The sequence below is a fragment of the Dendronephthya gigantea genome, unplaced genomic scaffold, assembly GCF_004324835.1.
Source record: "Dendronephthya gigantea isolate DGI-Jeju-01 unplaced genomic scaffold, DenGig_1.0 000061F, whole genome shotgun sequence".
Lineage (NCBI taxonomy): Eukaryota > Metazoa > Cnidaria > Anthozoa > Malacalcyonacea > Nephtheidae > Dendronephthya > Dendronephthya gigantea.
The window spans coordinates 361,737-373,671 of NW_021163071.1; the positions used below are offsets into that span (position 1 = coordinate 361,737).

Here is an 11,935-nt window from a genome sequence, read left to right on the forward strand (position 1 = left end):
TAATTTACCACAATTTTTATCCCCGATTATTAATAAACTATCGGAAAATTTATTGGGGGACAGAGCCACCTTGCTTGACAGTCTGGTTTCTTTTAAATGAAAAAACACACAAAATCTGTTCAATTGTTGCAATTTATTCCTTTACAGCATATTTTCTTAAGGCAAAGTGTGTCAACTTCTTGCGCTGCTTCAAGGTCTTCAATGAAGCCTCTCTCTTGCTCAGGGCTTTTCTCATGGCCCGTGTTTTCTTTGGTCGTAAATCTAGTGGCTTGTACTTCTTTGTTTTGTAGAATTTTTTCAAGTGTTCCCTCTGTGTTTGAGAGATGACTGTCAAAACTCTTGCAATAGATTTTCTCACAAGTTTTCTGAAGTTAAAGAAGAGAATGGTCATTGGATTATTAAGTCATTACAAGTACATCTTGGTTAATTCATCAGAAAATTGCACTGAAACTTTTGTCAATTATTTTTTATCTTCATTCATTCCCATGCAATCTTAAAATTTTAAATTTCGGTACAGTTTCTAATGCAATGCCTTCTTAAAGATGTTTACCATTGCTAACAACTAAGGTGAGTGACAGCAATTAAAAAATTTCCTATTTTTAAACTGGAACTTCAACATTTGTTGGAGGCTTCTGCTATGTATCCCAAATGGCTAAGTGCTAATTAGTGGCGCTAACTAAAATCTGTATATGTTCACTGCAAATACTGAAGTTTCACACAAGAACAGGCAATGTTTTCATCAATATTGTCCACCTTTTGCAAAAGGAGCAACAGCATAAAAATCTTTTAAAACCCCAACAATTGTTTTCAGTAAATCAGACAAAATCCACAACAGCTTTTTATTTAAAGAATACATATACCATCTACAGACTACAGTGGGGTATGTCTGTGGGGAAGTAAGTTTACACTCACATTTTCGAGAGCTTTGAGGCAGCTCCACCAGTAACTTTAGCCACTCTTAATGAGGACAACTCATTTCGCAAATCATCAAGCTGCTTTACGAGTTCCTCTTTCTTCTTGCCCCGTAATTCATGAGCCTTCAACTTGGTCTGTAAAAATTAGATGGATCACAATTCAGAACTCCATTGTAAAATACTACATAATAATCAGGATGGATTCTTTTATAAATTTCTAATACTCCTTTTTGTAAACAAAAAAATGTAATGAGAATTCAATAAGAATTTAAAGAACAAATTCATTTCCAAAAATTGCATTTATATTTTGTATAACTTATATACTGTTGATCTCTCATATACTATTGCAGGTCAAAACCCCCTAGTTTTCTTGGTGTTTTTTCACAGAATTAAGTAAACTTAGAGATATAGTATTAAATATTTACAAAGGCTTCCTAAACCATCCCAAAACACTCAAACGTTGCTACAAAACTAGTAGATTACGAGGGATTCTATATGTTATTATCTCACCATTTTGTCTATGCTAGTTTCAAAAGAGAAAGATCGAGATGCGCGCGCACGGGATATTGGGTAATAGACTGATGTTAGTAACCGCTTACCACCAATATAGCTCAGTGCCGCTTACCGACACCTTTTACTCTTTTAGTTACATTTTTTTATTTTTAGTAACTTTTTATTTCTTTAGTTGGAAATATGATTTGTGAACTTTTACTTAACGTAGACAGGAAAATGCAAATATTTTTATATTATTCATTTTACATTTTGGCAGGCATGACCATATGGGCATGACCCCAACCTCGTACCCAGGGTCTTCATGACCCTTCTTCGCCTTGGATGCAAAACGTGCTTTTTATAGCTGAAATATTACTACCATTTGCGTTCAAGCTTGCGGCGTGCGATTTTAAAACGTACGTTTCACGTTTCAAAACGTACGTTTGCCGTTTCAAAACGTACGTTTTGTTACGCCCCCTGTCATGTTTAGACAATGAAATTGACATGTTTTTGAAGTTCAAACGAACTTAGCTAATATCCAAAAATAGGTTTATTACATTTGTAACGTTTGCGGAAGTGTTTTATAAGAATTACAAATGGAACCTTACTCTGCAGTGAGAAAAGTAAACTTATATAGGCGCAATTTTCTTTTTTCAAATAGCTGCATTCAGTATTTTAAAACGGTATTTACAAATAACCCAAACATGAAAGGGGGCGTGACAAAACGTACGTTTTGAAACGGCAAACGTTACGTTTTGAAACGTGCGTTTTAAAATCGCACGCCGCAAGCTTGAGCGCAAACGGTAGTAATAATAGATCGTCCACCACCACCAGGCACAGGTGAACCAGCCCTCCAAACTCGTTCCTACTTCTCATGTATTTGCTTTTCAAGTGTGGGCCCTCTAGATGTTGGGAACCCCTATTTACCTCGAGAGGGCAGGCAGTCTTTGTTAATAATTAGCTCCAATTATTCTTAAAATGCGGCAACTCGTCTTTCCAAGGGCCTAAATTTCAAAATTTTCACTGCACCCGCACTTTGTTCAATCTCAATTTTCGCAAATCGCAACACGTCATCGGACTTAATTGTCCATCTTCATTCCCAAGTTTTTTGCGTACTACATTGCAACCTTTTGGAACAGTGATTCAGTGATGTAAGGTCTGTTTTAGACGTCGAACTTTACATGTGCCGAACCTAATGTTAACGAGCTAAAGTCTTTGTTTAAATCATTTGCATTCAATTCGGCGCATGAAAAGTTCGACGTCTAAAACAGGCCTAAGTGAACTCTGCTTTGGAACGAAAATGACCTTCGTCCGACCTCGAAAATTATCTGGTCCGTACGTAATAGGCTGACTGCTGAGATGGACGTTGTTAGCACTGTTCACAACCTTGTTTACACTTAGAACGAACCATCGCTAATTTCTTCGCATTTGCAAATGACAAAGGTATTTAGTGTAAAAACATATTATTCAAAGACCAAAGTGTTTTCCTTTTTCTGTCTACTCATGCAAGTCTGCAAAGTACAAAACTGTTAAGATTTTTGTACAGTCCCTACAATTAGTCTAAGCCATGTTTATAAGCACCTTTCTGATGTAGAAAGACTTGGAATGCCAGCAAACAAGAGTCTGCCATACAGGCAATATTGACATTTTTACATTTATTTTGTTAAATATAAATCCCTGTGTCTATTGCATATGTGACAATCACGATTACATTGTCGCAAACCTCCATAAGTGAATGTCATTTTCATTACTGCATTGGATAATGATCTCAGATTTTTACCACCCTACTTGTTCAATTATTGCTGAAATTCATTATTTCACTTTTATCATTTCTTCAAACTGTTTTCTTTTGCTACTCAAATCTCTCCAAATTTAATATTTAACCACCATGAAGAGTTGATATAAACACGACTTTGTCATTTTCTTGAAGGATATATTCTGTCTCTCCCTAAATATAAAAAACAGCCCAACACAATAACATTTACTGGTGCTTTGATCTTTAAAACTTCTTAAATTTTCAAACCATTAATTCCCAGTCTGCATCATTGATGAGAACCAATATTCCAGGACGTCTAAAATGAATATTAATTTCTTATCAAAATTGCATAGGGAATGGTTATGCAGTAAGCATTTGCAATGTTCATGGGCAGTCAGGCCAGTCATTTTTAAATGGTGCTTTGAATAAAAGATTTAAGGAGTTGGTATTAGGATCATGGCATGTCAAAATGCATGCCAACCTTGTACCCAGGGTGCCATGGAGCATAGGTAATAAAACCCTGGGTGCAAGGTTCTAAGGAAATTTCCTTAGAAAAGTTTGACTCTATCGAGGGGAGAGAGGAAGCATCCTTCCCCACAGTAAAAAGTATGCATATTTAAGATGTGAGAGCATTAGTTGAATGCATGCCTGTGATTGTAGTCAAATTGAATAGATGTTATATTGAACACTAACACAGATTCTCCTTGAATGAAAAGCTCAGGTCGTTCTTGAAGTAAATTATCTTTTATCCAGAACAACAATTTCTTAATTGTCCCTAAAGAAACGAAATACTACCAATTATCATATTTAATATTCATTGAAAAAGAATTCAAACACCATTCGAATAAATGATAAATCTGTAATTTAAACTTACAAGGCTTTTCAGATTCTTGCAAAATGACATTATGCTTCTTGACTTTACCAAACAATAGTTCAGCACCACCACTATCCAAAATTTTAACAAAAGTAGGTAACTATTTAACAATATATTCCAATCCAGCGAAAAAGCACAAAATAAAAGACGTACCTAAATTCAAGTAAAATAGGCACACCATCCGCCATATTGGAAAGGAAATTATTGTCGCGACATTTTACTGATTTTAGCGAACTTGAATTTCTGATTTGAATAATTGAAATTGTGCCTCAGTTTCAGACTTTCAGTGGCCTGGACCAGCCTGAACTACAGCTCAGTTTATATAGTCTCTATGAGCTCAGAGGGAACCAAACGACAGTGGCAATCACTATTCACTCACTAATCAGTCATCAGTGGTTAGGACACGACTGTATTCTTTTGCTCTATGGTTCATGAATGCTTGTATAATAGAATAATTTTTATACAAACAAGAATTCGAATAGAACATTGAATAAGAACTTCACTTGTTTGTTCTCTGTTCGTCAGTCCGGGGGTATATATTCATTACATTCGTATTTCTTGTTTGCATGGTTAACAATTTCAATCATTTTTATGACACCGGTCTAACTTTTTTCAATTTTTTCCAAAAAGTAAAATATGTTCTGACACCCCAGGTTCGCAGCATTGGTGAGGGGAGGGTAGCCTGCATGGCAGGCGGTTCGCCTTCTACCTTTTGTCCCTTGACAAAAAATTTTAGATAAAATTTCCGTGGGGTGTGAAATTGGCATGAAGTTCTGGTCTTGGCTTTCAAACAGGCTCCCACGGTCCCTGAAACTAAGTAGAACGGAGATTTTTTTGAGATTTGGAGAACTGAAAAGCCATTTTATATATTACTTCAATTTGGACACTAAACAGTTACAACTTACAAAACTTACAATGTCAATGTTTGGATTACATAGTTCCCAACGGTCAAAACCCTAATCACAGTTTATGAAATACAATCCTCGATCATTTTTCTGACTAAACACGTTATGACTTATGACGACTTACTTAGGGGCACAAATTTGAAAAGCGCAATTTGCAACTTCTATTCTATGCAGTCTACAGTTTGTTTTGCTTATTTACACTAATAAAAAAAAAGCATGTTAAAGCAGGGTAAGCATTCGCTCTGAAGTCCAGTATGAACTAATCTTCTTTCTCCAGGATCTTCTCAGAACGCAAACACAGCAAAAGCCATATTATTGCTGACGTTGCGTATATCATGCGAGTTATCCCCAGCAAAGGCGGTGGCACCACTATGGTTGAAGAAAATGATAATTACGAGCAATTCACGTGTGGATAACGCATACTATAAACTTCACATACAGACCTTCGATGTGTTTCTGATACAAAGACAGTTGGTAGTCAATCACAAGAAACACAACACATCGAATCAACTCCAGATGCGGAGAGTACCATCTGTAAGGAAGACGTGTTAGTTAACTATATTTTTCATTTTGTAGTAACACAGGTTGTCAGGATTGATAAGAGATACGCCTTGATGAGAACACTGTAGAACCGATATAGCTAAGATTTTATTATTGGGGGGGCGGTCAATTTTGTGCGCATTATTTACTTCCTGACAAAAGTACAAAATAATCACATAAAATAAACAAAAATAAGCGCAACTCACTTATTGTCCATGAGCAAACCGAAACATGTACCAGATGCAAGAAGGAAAAGTACCACACATAAAATGTTTGTTTGGCAAAGGGTCTGAAATGAAGAATATATCAACAACCAAAATTACTGTAGATTTCATAGGATTTTCCAAAGTTTGGTTGCAAAATATTGAAAAATGTGCAAAATATAGCTCTGCGACGTTGTATTATGATTTACGTAAATTGGTATTACGCGCGAATTTACACAAAATTTGCCAACTTCAAACAGCAATATTTTTCACACTTTTAAATTTTTCGGCAACCAAACTCTGGAATGCTCTTTCCCGCTCCACTGATGAATTTCCTTTTGATGAATGGCCTATTATATCTGCCGACATCTTGATGTATTCTATAGGGATTTATGTTATTTGTAGCACTCATGTAATGCATAAAGAAGATTCTAGTTTCCACTCACAAAAAGATAACAGTTTAAAAAGAAAATATCACAGTTATTTTTACAACAGGTTATTCGGCTAAAAAGATGAAGCGGATACCAGTCAGGTATGTGTGAACACTTGTACTAAAAACGACACGATTGAAGGTAAAATTTAAATGGTTTGAAAATAGTCGCAAAACTTATCACAAATGCATACTAAAAATGCAACTCGAATCGAAGCAAATGACATACCATACGTTTCATAAACAATTCTTGAAAAGTTATCGAGAAAATAACACTGTGTATTATGATATAAATATTTCCCCAAAGTGGCAAGCCCTTGTCGTATTTTGAAACTGGATATTCAACCTGAAACAAGACAGACATTGTTCATTTTGAGACTTGAGTGCCCACAAGAAGATACACAGTATTAGAATTAATACAAGCTGGCAGACTAATGACACTTTATGAGGGTTGGCAAGAAAGTCTTCTTTCGTTCTTGTTAACACACCTGAGGAATATCAGCAGGATCACCAAGACGAGGTTTGCCAGGAGACCACCCGGGACCTTTTATCAACACAAAAATCTAAAACAGAAATCACATATTATACCATCACATTCATACAGGGACTGCATGCAACTGTCTGGTCACTCTGGTGTATTTACATGATTGAACCATGACTAAACATGACTTAGTCATATATCCATGACTAAACATAGACTATCCATGACTATAACCATAGGACACTATCAATGCATGACTAAGCATAGACTATCCATGACTAACTATAGACTTTCCATGACTATAACCATAGACTATCCATGATTAACAATAGACTATCCATGACTAACCATAGACTCTCCATGGCTAACCATAGACTATCCATGACTATAACCATAGACTATCCATGACTAACCATAGACTATCCATGACTAACCATAGACTATCCATGATTAACCATAGACTATCCATGTCTTCTGGAACTGTACAGTACCTTGTTCATGAACCCCTCCGTGTTCCAAAATGTTTTAGCAATGTGAACCAAATGACATATCTAAATAGTATTAAAGCGGTCGTCATTTAGAGGCAGACAATACGTGAACGAAGCAATATGTAAAGAATAAAATGAAAAGAAAAGAAATTCAATAAAATACAAAAGAAAAATATATCTTATAATAGTAACGCTCATTTAAGACGTCGAAAGTTCGACGTCTGAAACAGGCCTAAATGTCAATAAAACCCGCTATATGACTTGTACAGTTTTTCTATGATACTATAAAGAGTATAATAGGCGATATAGTTTGCCACAATAAGAGTTGTGGTCTGTTAGACAATGTTAAAGTGTGCTCAATACCTGTATCCAAATAGGATTCCATGAATTGACTTGGTGTACCAAACCGTACACAACCTTTTCATCAGTCTCATCTTGGAAGGTTCCTGACAACATTTGACGTGAATATAATTTAGTATCAGTCAAGTGAGTTCGTTGACGGTTCATGTATGAACTTTACTGCCTTTTACTAATATAGCATTTCATTTATATATATATATATATATATATATATATATATATATATATATATATATATATATATATACTGTAGACTTACCAAATAGACGGTCAAATATGATTAGGGTTCCACCTACGAATAAAAGACATTTATCTCAAACGAAAATCGCAGCTATATACTTATACATTATTTCCACAAACTGTCTTCGAATGACGTCGATATTGCGGAATTCCAGATATGAACCCTCCACTACGCATGCATGTATACTCAAATTTTTACGGTTTAGAACGAGCCAATCCTGCCATACACAACTAAAACTAACCATAATTCTTGTCAATGCAGTACGGGTTACGTCCTAAAATATCAAAAATATTTTTTTCAAGTGAGCTAAGAAGCCTAAGATAATTAAAAAAATCTTCGACGTCGCAACCCACAACAAGCTAACAGAGAGGGTAAAGGCGGTCTGGAATAAATACCAACACCCTTTTCGTTTGTCTGTGTGTTCTTATCTAATTACCTAACAGTAAGTCGGTGTAACCATTATGGGATTGTGTAAAGACTGAGAAAAAAAGTCAAAACGTCAAGGACAATATATGGATTTATCCACACTTGCATTTTCCCGCGGCACTCTCGGTGGTATATTATGGGCCAACGAAGCAGGTATAGTTCTAAGCAGACTAAACACAGCCTACCATGATGAACTCTGTGATGACTTGGGCAATTGAAAATATATTCCAGTACACCAAGAGACTTGATTAACTGTAAATACAAAATTGATAAAAGTACGTTCAAGTACATTCTACAAAAAACCAGAATGCTAAATGCTGTTTACATGAAAACAGGAGTTGCACGAGAATATATTATATTATATTGACATTTGGTAGTGTCCTCTGCCTGCGAAACATGCTCTGTAACAATAATTACCTCTTTATGAATCCAGAACTGATAGAGCAAGTTAAACTCCCCTGCATGTGAAACATGCATTGTAACAATAATTACCTCAGTATGAATCCAGAACTGATAGAGCAAATTAAACTGGACATGGACAAAATGTACTGATGGTGGAATGAAAAGTGCTGAGGGAAAATACAGAAGCTGAAAAGAGATAATGAAATTCACAATTTTTTTCCTGTCATTTCATTAGCTCACTACACCATTCATTACATATAGGACTGAAATTTTTCAGGAAAATTGCCCAACTTTCAAGTACAAATTGCTAAATTTATTGATCATCACTTCTGCTCTATTTCTGGAAGATATTGAATGCTTTTTTAGATACTAAGATTTTAAGGTTGGAACTTCCTTTTGCTAATATTATATTTGAATTACCATGCTGAAGTGGCGCTGAAAAAAACTCTGTCTTAATGCTGTGGTTAAGTTGTAATCTTCAGCGCTGTGATGAACTTGGTGAGCTGACCACATGATATTGACCTCTGGAAATATAGATATAAAGAGCAAAAATTGCTAAAATAAAATAATTTCCCCAATCACTTCTCTTGCATATAATCACTAGCTGTCATATATTATACCTAAAATTATCTATAGCTATAAGTGAGCTGTTATTTACAAAAACCTGGTTTGAATATTACTGTATCATCATTAGTTTATAATGGAATATGTCTTAATTGCAACATATTGCACTGTGATCATTATGCATGTTTGTAAAAGTGGTTTTCATAGCAATGATCGATCCTTCTGACAATGGACAAGTATCTCGCTTTGTTACAGCCCTGGGTAAGGGTATACTTATTATACCCATTGCATTTTACAACATTAGTGAACCAAAAGAAAGTTGTGTTGTGTCCACTGTAGTTTAACTTTAACTTGATATTCCACAAGGTCATGTCACAGCTATGTGTTTTACTCACTTTGCCCATGGATGAAATTTTTCCAAAAAGCATGCACTAGCTGGATAGTAGCATTTGTTCAATTAAGGTGTGTATTTGCTCAAATTAATATGAGAAATGTTAGCATTGAACCCACTTTGGAAATGTAATTTATGGTGGATATGTTAGATTATTAAGTTAGTAAGTGTTAGTAGAGCTTTAAGGACAGTGCAATAACATATACCATGGCAGGCACGATGAAACCAGTAATACATGAAGTCAATAGTTAAAAAAGCAATGAACCATGTCCATGGTGAGTTCCAGGGCAAGGTAACCAGTCTGTAGTGCTCGTAAATCCAGGAATGGCTAACAAGTTCCAGGGAAATCAGCACAAACCTAAAGTACAAGAAATAGGTGATGATGATGAAACGCATGATGATTAACAAGCTATTGCTAAAATGTATTTGCACACTTCCACATGGTTAGATACGTAGATATGCAGTATCCTTATATCAATCATAGGTCAACTCACTATTTCAGGTATTACTATCTAATTATATAAATCCACCAGCAGACTTTTTGAATGCATACAGGAATGAACCATTTTAATTGTTATGTACAATGTGGAATGGTAATTGATATAATCAAATATCTAATTATCATATAGTGACATAGATATAATTATGAAAAATTACAAAAAAGGTACTTTTTTTAAACCTAGGACTATCATAAATTGTTAAACTCAATACATAAACATACTTGGATAACTGTAGAAATATACCAGCAGTGACTGAACTTAATCCATCATTCAGTCGAAATGTTTCAACACCTTTTAACCAGCATATGAGGAACTCCAACAAAATAGCACCGTTGAAGAATGGGACTGCCTAATGGCAAGAAGAAGAGAGTCAAGAGAGTAGATAGAGTCTAAAAATTCCTGATCTAAATATAGAAAATTGACACTAGATGAAGCATTTTATTTGCAACTAATACAGTAAAAATTAGGTTATGGCTTTATACCTAATTTATAAAAAGTCTGCATTGTGATGTAGTGTGCTTAAAAAAGCTTGTTCCTGATAGGCCAACTAGAATGCATTGTGCCAACTAGAATGCATTTCCAATTAGAAATCTGACTTTCTCCAAACTATGTCATAAAAACCCTTTTTATATAGAAAGATCTACAGCACTTATCTAGTTGATCAGAGTCAAATTATTTATGTAACTATGCCATATTTTGCTACCCATATTGATCTAATAAAAGCCAATCAAACATCCACAAAAAGGTTTATTAGCTCTGCTGATTGTATAGTTATGCAAATGATGATTACATAACAACTATTGCACAATTGAATTCCTGCAATAATATTCTTGTACGTTTGCATGGTGACATCAACCTCAATAACATAATTTGATATCAAGGCTAAAATTAATGCAGAAATTCTTTTTTGAAGGCTTCAACTAACAGTTGTTTTATTATGAAGTATCTTACATATTAGAATATACAAAATTAGACGTTCAACGCACATTATTCTTGGCAGACAAAATATCCTTGCAAACAAAGTCCTGTCAATATATTTACGAGTCTTAATATAAGCTCGAATTGCATGAAGAAAAACCACAGGAAAATGTAATGATATAAAGTAACAAATTAATCAATCGAAGTCTGCTGAACACCAAACTTATTACATTTAGAAATCGCAGCAAATTCAAATATGATAAAGAGCAATCTCCGTCATCGCAGGGTTCCTACTTCCACATACCTCATTCAGGTAATCGGGCACGTCCTCCAACTTCTCAAATGATGTTTCGTTCGGAGAAACCGCGTAAAACAATCTACGAACGCCTAAAATAAGGCTTACGTTACCAAAATAACCCATAATTCGTTCGAAGACACCAATATTTTTAATAAGGTCTATTGAAACAAAATGTACACAATTACAAAATACCCACTGAGCTATATGAAAATACCAAAATCACAACTGGTAACCAGTCTCCTGCGATTGGCGGTCGTGGTCTCATACACTTGTGTCCATGGTGAAAATTGAAAGAGCCACGAGGCAGATGTATGTTACGGCAAATCACAGGCAAATGTGACCACTGAGCTTTGGCCTAGTGTGACCTCTTGATCCTGTAGGAATAGACGATGTTTAGGGAACGTTGGAACTGAGGCAATGCCTTTCCTGCCTTCCATCAGCAGGGGCAAGGGGGTGGCGATGTCCTTTCAATTCAAAAGATTGCATTTTAATCAGTTAGTAAATCTGCTTTAGAGCAACAGGCATCAACTACCCATCAAGCTTTAAGAATAGCACAATCGTCTTGCGGAAAACCTCCAGACAAGGAAATCAATCATCCAAAAAAAAAAGAAAACATGATGAAACGTTTAAATGCTGTTTTGCACACACCATAGCAATCTAGCATCCAGTGTGTGACAATAGTGTCTATCACAAAAGTCTCCCCCTGCGCAGCGTTTGAATTCAGGTTTCAAAATCATCAAACCTCGCAGTCA

At 35.3% G+C, this 11,935-nt stretch overlaps 3 protein-coding genes across 3 annotated transcripts; all 3 read right to left on the reverse strand.

The window, feature by feature from the left end:
- Window positions 1-118: 118 nt before the first annotated feature.
- Window positions 119-1,468, reverse strand: LOC114530299 (60S ribosomal protein L35-like). Its single transcript, XM_028551907.1, has 3 exons — window positions 1,425-1,468; window positions 913-1,049; window positions 119-365 (listed from the first exon to the last, which is right to left on the reverse strand). The coding sequence occupies exons 1-3, from the start codon at window positions 1,425-1,427 to the stop codon at window positions 134-136; spliced, it is 372 nt and encodes a 123-aa protein (XP_028407708.1). The 5' UTR covers window positions 1,428-1,468; the 3' UTR covers window positions 119-133.
- Window positions 1,469-2,878: 1,410 nt separating this feature from the next.
- LOC114530308 (ubiquitin-related modifier 1-like) lies at window positions 2,879-4,271 on the reverse strand. The gene is made up of 5 exons (XM_028551917.1): window positions 4,190-4,271; window positions 4,037-4,107; window positions 3,856-3,937; window positions 3,430-3,478; window positions 2,879-3,354 (listed from the first exon to the last, which is right to left on the reverse strand). The coding sequence occupies exons 1-5, from the start codon at window positions 4,222-4,224 to the stop codon at window positions 3,286-3,288; spliced, it is 306 nt and encodes a 101-aa protein (XP_028407718.1). The 5' UTR covers window positions 4,225-4,271; the 3' UTR covers window positions 2,879-3,285.
- A 603-nt stretch (window positions 4,272-4,874) lies between these two features.
- Window positions 4,875-11,370, reverse strand: LOC114530347 (alkylglycerol monooxygenase-like). The gene is made up of 15 exons (XM_028551959.1): window positions 11,190-11,370; window positions 10,189-10,316; window positions 9,674-9,825; window positions 8,933-9,036; window positions 8,603-8,698; window positions 8,296-8,362; window positions 7,926-7,958; window positions 7,703-7,735; window positions 7,447-7,529; window positions 7,087-7,146; window positions 6,603-6,677; window positions 6,344-6,460; window positions 5,688-5,770; window positions 5,385-5,473; window positions 4,875-5,310 (listed from the first exon to the last, which is right to left on the reverse strand). The coding sequence occupies exons 1-15, from the start codon at window positions 11,304-11,306 to the stop codon at window positions 5,201-5,203; spliced, it is 1,347 nt and encodes a 448-aa protein (XP_028407760.1). The 5' UTR covers window positions 11,307-11,370; the 3' UTR covers window positions 4,875-5,200.
- Window positions 11,371-11,935: the final 565 nt, after the last annotated feature.

Excerpts from the sequence above, each read along its gene's own strand:
- LOC114530299 (XM_028551907.1), bottom strand. Across the intron at positions 366-912 it reads GCCTCAAAGCTCTCGAAAAT|AAAACTTGTGAGAAAATCTA; the intron begins GTGAGTGTAAAC and ends CTTTAACTTCAG.
- LOC114530308 (XM_028551917.1), bottom strand. The coding sequence starts at position 4,224 with ATGGCGGATGGTGTGCCTATTTTACTTGAATTTAG. Across the intron at positions 4,108-4,189 it reads CCTATTTTACTTGAATTTAG|TGGTGGTGCTGAACTATTGT; the intron begins GTACGTCTTTTA and ends AATTTTGGATAG. Across the intron at positions 3,938-4,036 it reads GCAAGAATCTGAAAAGCCTT|GGACAATTAAGAAATTGTTG; the intron begins GTAAGTTTAAAT and ends TCGTTTCTTTAG.
- LOC114530347 (XM_028551959.1), bottom strand. The coding sequence starts at position 11,306 with ATGGGTTATTTTGGTAACGTAAGCCTTATTTTAGGCGTTCGTAGATTG. Across the intron at positions 9,826-10,188 it reads ATATTTCTACAGTTATCCAA|GTTTGTGCTGATTTCCCTGG; the intron begins GTATGTTTATGT and ends CTTGTACTTTAG. Across the intron at positions 8,363-8,602 it reads AGTTCTGGATTCATACTGAG|TTAATCAAGTCTCTTGGTGT; the intron begins GTAATTATTGTT and ends TTGTATTTACAG.